The sequence below is a fragment of the Molossus molossus genome, unplaced genomic scaffold (genome assembly GCF_014108415.1).
Source record: "Molossus molossus isolate mMolMol1 unplaced genomic scaffold, mMolMol1.p scaffold_m16_p_10, whole genome shotgun sequence".
In the NCBI taxonomy this organism is placed as follows: Eukaryota; Metazoa; Chordata; class Mammalia; order Chiroptera; family Molossidae; genus Molossus; species Molossus molossus.
Genome location: NW_023425345.1, coordinates 10,948,316 through 10,964,880, shown reverse-complemented (window position 1 = coordinate 10,964,880; position 16,565 = coordinate 10,948,316). Strand labels below are relative to the sequence as shown.

General features: G+C 49.6%; 1 protein-coding gene across 1 annotated transcript in view; it reads right to left on the bottom strand.

Moving 5' to 3' along the window:
* Positions 1 to 16,565, bottom strand: part of NUAK1 (NUAK family kinase 1) — a 72,583-nt gene that overhangs the window by 12,848 nt on the left and 43,170 nt on the right. Inside the window, exons 3-4 of the mRNA XM_036253155.1 lie at positions 9,328 to 9,479; positions 6,201 to 6,266 (exon numbers count right to left, since the gene is read on the bottom strand). Of these exons, the coding sequence (XP_036109048.1) occupies positions 6,201 to 6,266; positions 9,328 to 9,479 (218 nt within the window). The remainder of the gene's footprint in view (positions 1 to 6,200; positions 6,267 to 9,327; positions 9,480 to 16,565) is intronic.

The window sequence follows — 16,565 nt, the reverse complement described above, 5'->3', positions numbered from 1 at the left end:
GAGGCGGCAGGCATGAGGGGAAAAGTAAGGGATGTCGAGCTTGAGTGTTTGAGTTCCAATCCCAGCTTCAACTCTTCCCAACTCTAACCTTAGGTGCATTCGTCAACTCCGCCCTCCTCCCGCGAGCTCTGAGGACCAGGAGCATGGGCAACGGCTGGGGGTCAGTAAGGGAACTGCAGGAGCCCCGTCACCCCGGGCCTACGGAGTCAGGTTGTATTTTAACAAGATCCTCAGGGGATTCGACCAACATTAGCCACTCTGAACCTGGGTTTCTTCATCTATCCACCAGGGAATGATGACAACGTAACCTATTGTGCAGGGCTGATGTAAAATCGAATGAATGACAGACAGATGGAAAGCATGCCTTGCATGGCCCTCAGTCAATGTTGGCAACTGCTGCTTGAACCTCTGAGTCTGTTTCCTGCTGGACACTGGAGCACAACAGCACCACGTGATGCTGTGAAAACCAAAATCAGATGACATGAGATAAGAGCAACAATGACGAATCATAACAATAGCCGCATTGCTACAGGCCAGTCACTAGTCTGTGAGCACTGCATATATGGATGTGTTATATCCTCACAACACTATGACGAGGGTGCCATCATCATCCCCGTTTCGTAGATGAGGAAACTGAGGCCCAGAGCGGACATGGAGATGGCCTGAGACATGCAGGAAGAGCTGCCTTGGCTTAAAGCTCCACAGAGGGGGGTTTCTGCTCTCAGGTGGCCGAGGGGGAAACAGCTTTCGGCAGAACTCTTCAGGAAGATGGCAGCCCCTTAAAGAGGACACGCCACAGCTCCTTTCTGGCCATGGAGGTAATGGCTGTGGCTTTACCCACGACAGCCTCCCTCCCACATTGTCAGGAGGGGGAGGCAGGGAGGAACGGTGAGCAGAAGGGAAGGAGGTCGGCTTTCATCTTCAAAAGATCTGAGCTCACCCCGCCCCTCAAGAGAGCCGGGAAACGACCGACTCCACGCGACCTGGGGACGCTCTCAGCCGAGGGTGCCTCGGAGGTGAATGAGCAACCCCCTCGGCTCACTACACATTCGGCTCCAGCGTCCCTGTGCCTGGAGTCCCCCAGGGCAGCTGGACACAAGCTGCTACACACAAGGTGAGGCCAACAGAGGCAAGGACCAAACCGTGTCCTCATGGGACGCCTTGGTGGACTTGGGGCCCATCTGGGTGGGAACAGTCACGGATAGACTTTATCAGGTGCCCGGTCTTCAGAGTCCAACAGCCGTAGCTGTACCCAGCCCCACGCTTACTGGCCATGGGAGCCTCCTCGTCTGCAAAATGGAGTAATCAGACTCTCCCCCGGTGAAAGAAGGCACAGGGAAGGTCTGGCTCTGGCTCTGGCTCTGGCTTCTAGCAAGGGCTCAATAAAGGTTGCTTTTTTCCCCTAGCCTCCATGCCCCGTTCCTGTGCTTCTGCTCCCTTCCCCTTGAAAGTCTACCACATGCCTCCCTGTTGAACTTCTGTGCTTCCAAATCCATTTCAGCCAACACTTCCTCAGCAAAGGCTTTCTGGTCCGTCCGGCTAAGAGACCCTCCAGTTCTGCCCAGCACCGCCAGTGCTACACAGGCGCTATAGACACACGGCAGGGCCCCTGGTCCTGCCCAGGGACAAGGATCAGAAAGGGCCTCCTGGAGGAAGAGGCGTTCAAGCTGAGGCTCGAAGGACAGACAGGCAAACAGCATTCTAGGCAGAGGGAACCACGTGTGCAGAGGCCAAGAATCCAGAGAAAGCTCAGTGGATGCAAGGAGTTCGAGTCCTATGCCAGAGGCCCTCTCTGGCCACCCTACCTGCCATCCTCCAATGTACCCCTGCAGGAATTTTCTTCACTGCCGGACAGTTACAGTATATATATACTGCTTCTGTCGGGAACTGAAAGTCTAAATCCATTAGGGCAGGTACCTGATTGTCCTCATCCTTCTCATGACTCATCACGACTAATGGTTTAACAAGTGCTAGGTTCTGAGCTCCAAGAAGACAGGAATCTGGCCATCAGGTTCACTAGTGAAATTCCCAGCATCCAGCCCAGGGCCGCATCCCCAGTAGGAACTTAGTAAATATCTGTGGTTGAGTAAATACTGCCCACAGAAGAGACTCGATTTGCTGAATGAATGGATGAGTGAGTGCAAGCCCGCATGGATATATGTGTATACACTCACATCAAGGGGCAGACGATCAAACAAACGGATGCATTGATTAATGCATGAATATACATCTCGCATGTGTCTGCTCAGCCCGGAGGCGCACAGCCCAACTGCCTCGCTTGGTCTTGTTAAGCCTCAGAGGCTTCTACCTCGCCTGAGCCCTCGCCATTCAAAGCTTCTTTTCTTATCCCCAGCAGCTGAGTTTCCATTGTCATCAGGGGCAACAGGCCCTTTCCCCGACGCCCCTCGACTCTGAGTCCTGGGAGCTCACCAAATTCCCAGCCCCCTTCGAGGAGGTCCCCTGACCCTGGTGCCTGGACCGCTCCTCATTGCAAGGCATTGTTCAGGAGCCTCCCATGGGAATTGTCGGCATGCCGTTCTCCCAGAGAATGGGATGTGAATCTGGCCCGTTTTTATTCATTGCAAATTAATGCTATGCTGGGTGTCTATTTTGGTAGACATGCTTCTCCTCGGAGTACGGAATGCAACCCAAAGCAGCACATCGCTCTCATTCTTTCTGCTGACCGACTGGGTGAATATTTTTAGAAGCCACACCCTCTCGCAGTGGCCAGATCAGTAATTCCCAGTGCCAGATGTGCTCTTTGCAAATCAACATCAGGCAGGGAAGGGATGAGAAGCAGCTGCCCGGCTCACACCGCAACTGCAGCGACATGGGACAAGTTTAAACCAGGAGCATTTGTATAGGCTTCCTGGGTGGCAGCCCCTACCCCTGAAATACAGAAGATGCACCCACAGTTCGAGAGATGCAAGAGGGGGCTCCAAGAGGCACCTCGCTGCTCATATCCCACTGTTTGGTCATAGGTTGTTAACGTCAATGGTCTCCCGGTCCAGACACTGCTGACATGGTCCCTCTTGGACTCAGAGGCCAGCTTGTGGCCATGTGTCTGTGCCTGCCTACCTTTATCACAAGTGTCCTTTATAAATATGTTTTCAGCAAAATGCTGACTCGGGAAGAGCTGAGCATATCCAGCCGGAAGACAAATCAACACCAGCTGAAACACATTTTTAAAAACCTTGGAAGTGGGTGGGAGACGATGAAAAGAGAATTTGTCTGGGAAGTCAAACATGTGAGTCCTAATCCTGGTTGTCATCCCTTCACTCCAAATCAAACAGCTTCAGAGCACCTACTGTGTGACGAGCACTGTGCCACGCTCTGGGGAAACAAAGACACAATAACCAAGTCTAGGCTGATTCACTGTGTGTGATCCTGGCCACATCCCTGAGCCCTTCTGGACCATAATCATTAAGACAATGGGTTTGGAAATGACCCTCAAGGTTCTTTCAAGCTGTAGGAGTCTCAGATCCTAGCAGGATGCCTTGAATAAGCAGAAGGAAGGATTTGTGTCAGAGATGGGAAGGTCTAGTTTCTGTGTGGGAGGTGTGTGTTTTTCCTTGCTAAGTGCCAGAAATAGAAAGCCTTAAGAATTAAGAGTCCCAAAGAAACAGATATGACCAAAAGCTTAATTTCTATAATGTGCTATGTGTCTGCTATTTTCCTACGTAAAGGACAGGCTCCTAGTTGAAGGACTCGGAGCTGGGAGCTGGGAAGCCCACCATCACGGCGCTATTGCTTACACAGCGAGCCTTCTCCTGGGCTCCTGCCTATTGTCCCCAGCACAATGGCTTTCAGAATTCTAACCACTCTTTCCTCTGGGCAGTTCTGACTCCCGAGGAAGCTATGCGCCTTATCGCTTCTGGGACTACATCATGGGAGCAAGAGGTTACTCTGTGCTACAGAAGCCAATCCCCAAGTGACAGGCTCACATTCCAGGCCTTGTAAGACCACATTTAGTTTTGAGAGCCCTGGGGGCAGGTGGAAGGAAGAATCTGCAGAGAAAGTTACCAGAGTGGATGACACAAACTCTCAGAATGTGTCCCTAAACCAGAACCCAATTCTCTACCAATGGCCTGACCACCAGGTACCTTCAGAGCAACTGACTTCCTGTTCAATTTCCTCTCTTAAGCAAGCACCTTGGACATTACGAGTTAACTGCTGCCCGGCTGGTGTGGCTCAGTGGTTGAGCGTCGACCCTGCACCAAGAGGTCGCCAGTTCAATTCCCAGTCAGGGCACATGCCCAGGTTGTGGGCCCAATCCCCAGTGGGGGGCATACAGGAGGCGGCCAGTCGATGTTCTCTCTCATCGATGTTTCTATTTTTCTCTCCCTCTCCCTTCCTCTCTCTCAAATCAATAAAAGAAAAATAATTTTTAAAAAAAGAGTTAAGTGCTAAGTGCTTTGACTATATATTGTCTAAAATCCTCATGTTCGTCATTGACTCCGCAGGACTGGAACAGGGCATGTCACACAGTAACTGCTCAGGAAATACTCATAGAAAAAAATTAACAAAACAACAACAATCATCAGAGACAGGGACTGGTAACCCTACTGGACAAATGAGGAGACTGAGACTCAGACAGGCAAGTAATTTGACCGAAACACACCATCAGCAACGGGCAGGACTGTGATTCAAACCCAGGCTGTCCAACTCCAAAGCAAACTGCTCTTGACCTGGACTCGCTGCACCGTGCTCAGCAGTTCATAAAGCTAAGCACAGAGTATCCCACTAACTCCTCGAAACAAGCCTGTGGGCATTACTGTTCCCCCATTTTATAGCTGAGGAAACGGGGTGAAGTCAACTGCCCAGTGTCAAGGAACTAGTAAGTCACACAGGATGGAATTTTCAAACTGCATCAGGGCTCCTCCTCAAACACTCCAGCTGCTTTGCCAGAATTAGAGGGGCCTGAGATTTCCCTTCCTGTTCCTAGAGAAACTGCTTTAACCCACTGTTTCCGCCTTATTCTAAGGACCACACAGAATTATGTGACCACAGTCAACTCCTCGCAAGAACAAGATGTGACCAGACATGGCTTCCAGGGGCCTCTCGAAGGATGGTGGTGAGTAATGACGGTCACCGAGATCCGCACGTGGATCCTTCCAAGCAAGGACACGGTCGCCCCGTGATGCACCTCCTTGACTTAGAGCAACAACAGCCACAAAGAGGACGATGCAAGGTCATTCCCAGGCTTCGTCCGGGGACCAAGGGTGAGGCACTAATGTCACCAGCGGCTAGAGGGATCCCCAGGTGCTGGGGGCACTAAGGCCGTTTCATGATGAAACCCACGCGGCGAACTCCGTTTATGTTGAAACCGTGTTTGCTTGTTTTGCAGATGTGATCAAAGGGGCGTTCCGAGTGCTCTGCAGGAGGCACCTGGACCCTACTGGCCCGGAGGACTTTCTCTGGCTCCAGCAGCAGCCAGCAATAATACTCCCCACAAAAGTAAACTCCATCACTTGACGGGAGGCTCTTTCCCGACAGCGAACGCCACCATCATTTCAGTCAGCTTCCCAGGTTCACGGCAGGTCTCAGGGGTGAGACAGTCGGGAGGGAGAAGCAGGAGACACGGGTGAGAGTGACAGAAAGGGCAGGGAAAGAGTCACATCTCTAAAATAACTTGGGGCCCGGCTGGCAAATCGAGCAGAGTGGTCCAAACACGGGCACATGAGTCAGACAGACCTGGGTTCAAACCCCAGCTCCACTACCTACCACCGTGTGACCTTGGGTAAGTTACTGAACTTCTCTGTGCTGCAGTTTCCCGTCTGTGAAATCACGTCAATAGCAGTACCTATCTCACAGGGTTCTTGGTGAAGACCCACTTTAAGTGATGTCAGACACATAGGATTTGAAATACATACGTAAAGTGTTACTGTTACACGTATTTTCACGGCAATGATGGCAGTGATTGTAGACCATGAACTGGCTGAGGACAGGGGTTGTATTCTCCTCACCTAATTACCCCAGCATGAAGAAGAATGTCTGGCACGTCGCTGAACGTGGGCACACGGCTTACTGAATGGAACTGTTTGAACTGGACCGAGGACTCAAGCCCAGGGACGCTCCCCACCCGCCTGGCAGGGAAGGAAGCGGCCACCTTATTCCTAGGCTGCAGTCTGCAGCAGCTTAGACCCCCACCGGATGCCGTCCCAGGCCCTGCATATCCATCACCGAGGCAAGAGGTTTACCTTAATATTGCAGTTGTCATCGAGCAGTATATTTTCCAGCTTCAAGTCCCGGTGGACCACGCCATTCTGAAACGAGCAGGCGGACAGGGAACTGAATGGCAGCGGATGGGATGAGAGGGAGAGAAGGCGGAGGCAGAGCAAAGGGAAGTCTGACAGATGAAAGATGCGCCAGCCCGGTGGTCTTTGCCTCCATCCTTCAGGGCTGCTCTGACTGTCATGAAGCTCCCGCCAGAGACCGGGACAGCAGAGCATTAGTCACTAGCTGTGTGGTTAAGGGAAAAATGACTGGAATCCATTCTCCCCCAGAGCCTGCAGAACAGCAGGGGGACCCTTTGTCGGAAAGCCAGTCCACCGTGTGAAAGCAATCCAGTCCCAGGTGGCGGCAAACGATCTCGGTCTGTGATGTGATTCCCAGGGAAGCAGCAGATTTCTCTGCTGGGGACTAAGGATGCAGGGCTCCCAGACCTCGCTTGTCTGTCTGTCTGTCTGTCTGTGAGTCTGCCTGCCTCCTCGATGCTGGCAAGAAGCCTGGTTCACTCTGTCTGAGGATAACAGAGATGCTACCAAGGGTGTTTCCCAAGCGGCTGGGAGGGAAGATTTTACAAGTCCATCTGTGCTCGGCAGGACTCATGTAGGTGAAGGGTGAAGGTGGGAGGGGTCGGTGAGACCACAGCCACTGGGCTGACCAGAGCAGGTGGCTGCCATCCTGGCTGACCTTTCCATTCAGGCAAACTCTGGCAAGGCCGGAAGCCGAGTGCAGGGACAAGCAGCCAGCCGGCTACGAGGTGAAAAGGAGTCATCAGCAGTAACAACTGGTGTGCTCCAGCCTCTCTCAAAGCCCAGTCTCTTTCGGGGGTGGGGGTGGGGGGTGGGGAGGATGAGTGGAACTGAAAGAACCAGCTCTTTGGGGCTGGGCAGATAATTAGCAGGACGTTTTTAACATGATTCACTATAAAGGACATTTACAATCTAAGCTGCTCTTTTAAGCAAACTGGCTAGGAATTCTTTGTCTTCCAGTCAAAATCTCCTTCGTTCAGAATCTGCCTGTTTCTAGTTGGTTTTTTCTTATTCTCCTTTCCAGTTGACAGTTCCTAACATTTCCAAAAGCACTGATCGGAGAGAGGAAAATAACATGTATTTCTGTGACTCTTTCGAATCCAAACCGTCCAGGGTGTGCTGTGAATTCAGAAATGCACAAACCCAGGCTCCTGGAGGAAAGATACAAAATACAAGGTGCCTAATTCTGCTTTATTTTTAAATACAGGGAGTAGAGTGGTTTACATGTCGCATTCCTGGTTTTCACAAGAAGATGGAATTAGTCTAATCAAGTCCCATACATAGGAAATCCAAGTATTCAGACACTTCAAACAATAAAAACACCGTCTGCAGTGTTTTTTGATGATGCCCGCTGATAAAACACAAAATGTTGTATGATCTGAATCATCGGGGCCTTGAGTCAGCAAGAAGTCAAATAATGTTCACATGGGTTACGGGCTTTTGATCTGAATAATCATTTTCTAATTACTCCCAGAACCACTATCAATTAGCCAAAATGCTTGGCAAACCAGGAGACCCTGTACTGCGATCATCTGTATGAAGAAGCTGGCTGTTCTGAACACTATGTTGGATTCAAGTCACTGTTGTCCTCAAAGTGAATGACTGTTTAAGGCATGACAGTTCTGGGGGAAAGTATAAATAAGAGGATTAATAACAACAATGGCTGAAATTTGTCTTGGAGTTATCTGGGGACTTCATTTCGTTCTCCGGAGACCCATGGGCTAAAGTATGGCTGTATCAGGAGCACATCCCATCAGGTATGTTGTGACAGGATGTCTATGAGTATGTATAGGTGACCCATGTGGATGTGATCGATGCAACAAAAGGTTCAAAAACTATGGTGGAGTAATTCCAATTCTGGAACATCTTGTAAGGAAACTATTCAAAAGAGAGGAAAAGGTTCATGTGTAAAGATGTTGATCACTATTTATAATAACCAGAAATTAGAACCAGCCCAAATGTCCAATCATCACAATAATTACAGAGAATTTTTAGTAACATAGGAAAATGTTTAGCTTAAAATACTGAGTAAGTCCTGGCCGGTTTGGCTCAGCGGTTAGAATGTCAGCCCAAGGACCAAAGAGTTGTGGGTTCGATTCCAGTCAAGGGCATGTACCTCAGTTGCAGTTTGTCCCTGGCTCTGGCAGAGGTCCTGCAGAAGGCAACTAGTCGATGTGTCCCTCTCGCATTGATGTCTGTCTGTCTCTCTGTCTCTCTCTCTTTCTCTCCCCTTTTCTCTTCCTCTCTCCCCCTCCCACTCTATCTGAAGATAAATGGAAAAATATCCTCGGGTGAGGATTAAAAAAAAATACCAAGTGAAAAAGCAAGATACAAACTATGCTAAAATCATACAATGTGTTACTCCTGGACCAGAGAAAAGACCACTGGTGGACAACTGGTGAAATCCAAGTAAAATCTGAAGTTTTGTTAATGGCAACGTAATGAACGTAATGGTACATTCATACTACAGTAATTTATGGTGGTAAGACATTACCATAGGGTTAGCTGAATCAGGGATACATGGGAACTCTCTGTACTATCGTGAAAATCTGCTGTAAATCTAAAATTATTCAAAATAAAAAGTTAAAATAAAAGCAAATGGTAAGAGTGGGAGGAATGAGATTGGAAAGAAACAAATAAAAATGTCAACAATGGCCCTGGCCGGTTTGGCTCAGCGGTTAGAGCATCGGCCTGCGGTCCGGAGAGACCCGGGTTCGGTTCCCGCTAAGGGCACGTATTTCGGTTGCAGTTTGTCCCCGGCCCTGGTTGGTCATGCGGGTGGCAGCCACTCGATGTGTCCCTTTCACATCGATGTTTCTCTCGCTCTCTCCCTCCCACTCTATCTGTACAAAAAATGGAAAAATATCCTCGGGTGAGGATTTAAAAAAAAAAAAAATGTCAACAATGGGTTATCGCTGGATTCTGGAATTGAGTGATGGTAATTTTCTTCTTTCCATTTGATAAATTCTCCATAAGTACCACAATGAACAGACATCACCCTTATCATGCGAAAAAAAAACAACGTGCTGCATAAAAGCCATCCGTGGGCAGCGCTCCGGCCGCGCGGTACCTTGTGACAATAGTGGACGGCCGAGACGATCTGCCGGAAGAAGTGTCTGGTCTCCCTCTCGCTGAGGCGTCTGCGCTCGCTGATGTAATCATACAGCTCCCCTTTGCTGGCGTATTCCATGATGATCACAATCTTATCTTTGTTCTCAAACACTGTGTGGGGGGGGACAGCAATACACAAACACTGTTTATCCAACCATCTCATTATGACTGGGACAGCAGAGATGTCACTGAGCGAGGGTTGGGGCAAACAGCTACCGACCAGGACAAAAGTGGGCCATTCAGCATCATGAGGAGTTGGGCAATTTTTCCAACCAGGTGGACAAGGGCATCATCACCACTGTTACTAGACACCCCGTTGTCACATTAAGGGAACATGCCTCTCTTTTCTGAGGACCCCACTCCCTTTACCAGGATCATTCTCACCAGCCCCTTCCACCAGAACAGTACCCCTATAAAAGGCATAATGGGTAATAACAAACACAACTACCATTTATTAACCATTTGATAGGGACCAGCTACCTGGACTTCATAAGCTACTCTGACCCAAAGTGGCTGGCTGATCTTGTCACCTCTTTACTCAAAATCATCCAGACTTCCCATCTCTCTCAAAATAAAACCCAAAGTTCCAAAGGTGGCCCACCAGGTCCTATATGATCCTGTGGACCCTTCTTAGCCCTACTGCACTTGTCTTCTGCGTATTTGTTTATTTTGTCTCCTCCGTTAGTAAACGAGGGTTGTTCTATTTCACTCACGGAGGTCTCTCCAGCACTCAGCATGTTGGCATAGGGGCTCAATTAATAGTTATTAAATGAGTGAACTCAAAACTTCCTGAGTGCATGCTGCACAACCACAGTAAATAACTACACATCACTAAATGCTTCTCTCCCAACCCGGATATTCTCAAGCAGTGACATTCAAAACTCTGCTCATCTGAGTTCCTGGAGTCCCAGGCAGACGCCCGGGGGCCGGGCCAGGGGAGGCCTCGAAGGACAGGCTCCTGGTCCTCAGCACTGCCTCAGCCACAGGGACTCCATCGCTACGTCTCAAATTTTGGGCTTTCACCTAAAATGTCCTTTGAGCAAAGACAAAATGAGTAATAATTGCTGTTGAAATCTAACACTCCCAAGCACTATACAAACAAACAAACAAAAACCTTTGTAGGCTACCTAAGACCCTCCCTGAAGGACCCCCGCCTACCTTCCTCCATCTCGTCAGCTTCCACCAATCACGGCCAGGCCCGCTATGCCCACTAATGCAGGACTGTTTGCTTGCTGCCCCTCTCTCTCTCTCTCTCTCTCTCACACACACACACACACACACACTGCTGTTTTTCCGGCCAGGGAAAACTGAACTCATCAATTAAGAATGGACTCAAACATGACTTCTATGTTGCCCTCCTTCTGCCTCTCCCTGTACTAACCCACACTTGCCTCACAGGACTTTCAAACTACATGACTATTATCTGCTGGTTTACATATCCAGTTCCTCTGCCTGGGCTTTGAGAGGTAAGAACGGTAGTTTGGAAACCAGACACTACCTAAGTAGGATTTCTGGATCCGCCTCTTACTTGCTGTGTGACTCTGGGGAAGTTGCTTGCCCTCTCTGTGCCTCAGTTTAGTCAACTGTAAAATGTGCATAATATTAGTAAGTACTTTTTAGAACTGCCAGGGGAATGTATTGACATTAGGTATGTTCAATGCTTCGAACAGGGCTTGCACTTACGGCATGCACTCAATGTCAGCTATTATTATTGGTATCAATATTATTGGACCCCAGGGCCTACTACTGAAACACATGCGTGCGCACGCACGCACACACACACACACACACACACACACACACAGGAGAACGCGTTGAACTGGAATGTGCCCCAGGCCTGGTCCACTGTCCTCCCACACCTTGTCACTGGCTGCTAGAAGCTCAGGCCCCTCCAGTTCCTTTTTGGCTCCTTCAAGTCCGGCCAAACCTCTCTGATAAAATGAAGGGGGGAGGAGGAGGGCAGGAGGAGGAGACGAGAGAGAACAGCCAGATGAAATTGGCTGCTCCTGCGTCTGCTGGCCCCGGTGTGCCCTGTGGCTCCGGCTCCTGCCAGGGATTTCAGCCTGGTGTGCACTTTTCATTAACAATAAACTCTGGAAACTGAAAAAGCTGCCTCAGGATGCAGGGTGCAGGCTCCCACAATGACAGAGTGCGAGCCCCTAAAGAAGGCAGAGGGTTTTCTCATTTTAAAGGGGGCAGAAGGAGGAAGAGAGATGGAAAGGACTTCGACAGAGAAAAACCAGGAGCTTCACGCCCCAGAAAGCCTGATGCCAAAGAGTAAAGGTCAAAGCCAGAGGTCCCTTTAGTGACTATGGAAGGTGTGGGTCAGCGGCTCCGGCAAACCAAAGGTCTGCTTCAGCGACGGGCTCCTTCCCCTCCCCGCCGGCTGACGTGGTACCAGGAAGACATCCAGTTCAACACACTTCACTACGTCAATTATTTTACTAAGCAGCTTCCCTCAGTAAGTCCTGCTGGTCCTACTTCTACAGTATATCCCGATCGTGTCCACCTGTGTCACGTCCCCAGCCACCCCTTGCTTCAAATACTCATCTCTGATTTCCCGTCTTTTGCTCTCGCCCCTCTGCTGGCTGCATTTAAAGGGGGGCTGTTCCAAGAAGCAGTAGCCTGCAAGCTATTCTGGAGGAAAACAGGGTTCCACGGTCAAACCGAGGTAACGTTTGGAAAATGCTAATCCTTGATGGCCCTTGGATAGTCTGGTTTCTTTAATTCAAGTTTTGTAGGTTGATTTGGTCATTTCAATATTTCTACTGAAACTCAGAGGAACTCAGCGGTTGGAGCGTCGGCCTGCAGTACAGAGAGACCCGGGTTCGGTTCCCGCTAGAGGCACGTACCTCGGTTGCAGTTTGTCCCCGGCCCTGGTTGGTCGTGCGGGTGGCAGCCACTCGATGTGTCCCTTCACGTCGATGTTTCTCTCTCTCTCTCTTCCTCTCTCTCCCTCCCGCTCTATCTGAACAAAAAAATGGAAAAATGTCCTCGGGTGAGGATAAAAAAAAAAAAAAAAAGAAACTCAGAGGAACTAGCCAGGAGCCAGTGTGGCAAACACCGGATGAGCGATATCCAAGTGATCCCCGCGGCCCCTTACTGTTGCAGGCGAGAAGTGTCCAAGTGGGTAGGGACCCCACCCTCACCCCTCCCATAGGAAGCCGCCGGAGCCTCGTGGTCAAGGCCCTGATTGTAACTCTAGATTAGCTAAAGGCAAACAACAGTTCTAGACTTGACGCATCAATGATTCCACAAGAAGGCCGCGTTGTTCCATACGTGAGGCTTCGAGAACCCTTCCTAGCAAAAGCAGCATTTAGTGAAGGTCTGCGATGCGCAAGCACTGTGCTCATAGCATTTTGCATGAATTATGTCCTATGGCTTTGGTCCCATGAGTCTCCCCATCCAACAGATGCGAGCCTGCGGACAGCGAGATTACCAGCTGCCATGGCCACCGAGCTCACACGACGCAGAGCCAGGCCCGAGCCCATGGTCTGACTGCACACTCCACGCTCTTCGTACTATTAGTCACATGAATTTACCCCCGACCCTCGGGCCCCTCGTCAGTCGGGGGAGGCCGTGAGCTCCAGCCTCCTCAGCACGGTCCCACGGCCGGTGCTCAATAAATGGAAGTTATTCTCACAATTCCTCCATCCGCCTCTGGCACAACAAAACCCTAAGGCCTGCCTCTCCCCGCCGGCATCGCAGAACCACAGGATTTTCAAGCAGAAAGAACCTTACAGATCAACTTTTATTTCTCCAGAGTAGCCCAGGCTTTACATCGTAGGAGAGCAAGGCCTTAGGGGTCTGTTCTAAAGAATGACCACCTTCCGCACCCTGGGCCCAAGGCTCCTTGCCACGGTCCGGCCACTGTCAGTAAGGTGACAGGAACGCTCTGGGCCATTCTTAGGGCAGAAAGGGCTGCTTCCCCTGGGCACTTTTACAACTGGTTATTTATAAGCCCAGAAATCTTGTCTGTGTTTATGTTATTAGTCACTAAGCAAAAGCTTATTTTCCACCAGTTGGGAAGGGTTTCCTTTCTGAAAAATGAAAGCCTGTGTCTCTTGGCCAGACAGTGTTACCCAGAAGCCCGGTGGCTCCAGAGTGGTAAGGAAAACTATGGCCCTTAACATGCCAGGCCCACCAGGAGAACGCAAGCCCTGAATAGAAACTTAGCTCAGCCAGAGTGAGCCCGCGGCGCTGGGGCCACGTCTCTGGGCGGCAGGCTGGGGTTTTCGTATCAGTGAGTTTTTATGCAGCACCCACTATGTCGAAGGCACTGGGGATACTAAAGGAAGTCTTTACGAGGTTAAGAAGGGGAGGAAAGGCTGGCCCGGGAGAAGGGAACGTGGGCGAGGGCAGAGACAGGAGCACCATAAGCAGAACGACCGGCAGTTGGCAGGTGCCAGGGATTAAGGGAAGAGAAAGGAGCAGCAAGCCTCGAATGTAACACCGAGGCCTTCGATGCCCACGGGAAGCTCTGTGGAGGAGGAGTCAGGCACGTGACCAGACATGGCCAAGAACAACAAGTACATAGAACAAAGGACAGGGCAGCATCCAGGGTCCTGCACCTATGAAGTAGTCCAGGGCTGTCTTCTCCCCAGGAGCCTCCAGACAGCGGCTGCTCCTTCCATGGAAGGCTTATTCATAATAATAGTAGTTAACATGTATCGACCAATTACTACATGCCCTGGATCCTCACATTTAATGCTGACACCCCCATGAGACAGGTAGTAATATTATCCCTACGTCATAAATAGAGAACCAGCATTCAAATCAAGAAGCAACGTGGCCAGCATCCTGCAAGCAACCCCAGGTCCTCTTTCTGTCACTACCCATCTCCCCAAGTGTGTGTGTGTGCTTGTATGCGTACACATATATCTACCAATATCATGAGAATCGTAAACAGAAGCCAATATCACACAGATCAGTTTGGCATGTCAAGTTTTCTAAAAATGAAATCATGCAGTACGTTATTCTTTTGTGTCTGCCTTCATTAGCTCAACTTTGTGTTTGTAAGAACAATCCATGTTGTTCCATGTAGTCAGAGACTGTTCGCATCCATTGCTGCAGAGTTCTCCACGTTGTGAATGTATCAGGGTTTAGTTATCCATTCTACTGTTGACAGACATCCGTGCTGTTTCCTGGTGAGGGTCAACATGAGCCGAGTTGCTGCAAACATTCTCATGCACGACTTCGATGCTCATCTGGATGCATTTCTACTGGACAGATCCTTACTGGAGCTGATCCCAAATCTGTGACTCAAATGCTTATGTTCTTGCCACAACTCCACACCACCTTCCTGCAGCACCCACTGACTCTCCTTACATAATACTCAATAAAGAGTCTCCTTCACTAAGGAGAACCAGCATGACTATCTTTTCTAAAAATGCTCTTTTATTAGCCTATCTGAAGCGTGTATCTGAGCACGTTGCTGTGTGTTAAAAAGATGCAAACGTAGCAAAGACACAGCCCTTGTCCTCCAGAGTTGCTGCCCCGTTGAATAAAACTAGTACTTAAAAATTAAATCAAGTGCTCTCCTGTACTGTGCAGACTTTAAGCACCTAGATGATCAGAAAGATGAGTGAGGTAACTAGAATGCACGTGAAAAGATTCCTAGAGAAAGCAGGCGTGGAACAGACTCATGACAAATGACTTGGGCTTTGTTTGCACGAGAGCGTGTTAGCATTGTTTCAGCTCATCCTAAAATAGCCCAACTCTCTCCGTGTTCTTCTACTGTTCCACAGAAGGGCCTTCTTCCCAGACACCAACATGAATTCTTCTTCTTGTTTGCTGTTTATTTTCCATTTCAAAGGCGAGTGGGGATTGGTCGCTATAGCAACAGCTACTTCTCCAAATTAATTCTGAATTTCATCAGATGTTCAGTTTGACAGTCCAGTTCTGCCTCCTGATTTGTCTGGCTTTCACAACCACACTAATTACCCAACTCCTAACCATTCCCTCCTGTTGCCCTCGGGGTTAATAACACAACTGTATAACTCGAGAATATGCGTATTATAAAAACAATGCTCTGGCCTTGGAGAAATGCTGATGAGTGAGGAGATCTTGGGATTTTAACCATCCACCAGCCATTTCAGAGCCAAATTCGGGAGGCCATTTAGGAAGATAATGGGCTCGGGAAGGGAGGGGGTGGGAAGTGATTTATAGGACACGCCATGAAGAGTAGGTTGTAAAAAATGGAGGCTCTCTTTCTGGTTGACACGCAACCTCACGGAAGATCAGTTTGTTGGTTTTAAGCAAAAAGGCCAAGGGCCTAGAGGGGGCCAGTCTGCCTTCTCCACCTGCCATTGTCTTCAATCAACTTCATAGCCCAACTTGGTGCCAGGAAACTGCCATTCCTTCCATGGCGTCACCTCCCCACATGGCAGCATTTTATTACTTTCTTAAAACCTCAGACAGAAGTGCCATTCCATTCCTCAGGGGTGCTCTTTCCGTAAAGGTCAGCGGAATCCTCACGGAACGTTGCTTCTTTTCCTTTCAGAAACGGGGCGATCTTTCCTTTGCGAGAGTTGTCTGCAGCCTAATTGCATCGTTTAGTGGACACACGACTCACTCTCAGGGCTTCGCCATCTTCTGATCGCTGAAGTCCAACAGCCCAGGGCAGTGAGAGCGAGACCATTAAACTCGACTGGCAGCTCCCCCTGGTCAATGAGGTGGTCAGAGTTGAGTCAATGTGTTTCCCGGTTTGGACAATGAAAGGCTCTTTAGTTCACTAATTGTCTGTTCTGAAACCAAAACTCTTTCTAGATGTTGGCTGGCATGTCCAAGGAGAACCGCAGCCAACCAGGCCACCCACTGCCAGCAGTGGACTGCACAGAAAGCGGAAGGAAGTACAGAAGTGACCTGCAGAAGACAGGGATGCAGAAGACTTGCCAAGAATCATTCACGCCTGCTAAGATCATCAGGGCTATTTGGGGGCAGGGGACAGACTTGGATAGGACAGAGAGAGGGGTTGCATGGGAGAGGAGGTCAAAGGCACCATGGTGGACCAGCCATTGGGCTCCACCCTCCTTCTACAACTATCTGTGGTGGTGTTTCCATAGAAACCAGCAGGGCTTTGATGGGATGGGCTCTGTCAACCATCATCACATGCGTATCAGCCACACCTACAGTCTCTCCCGGATTACTTTCTCTACTGCTCTATCTCAGCCTCTTCTCTCTCTCTCTGTCTCTCCA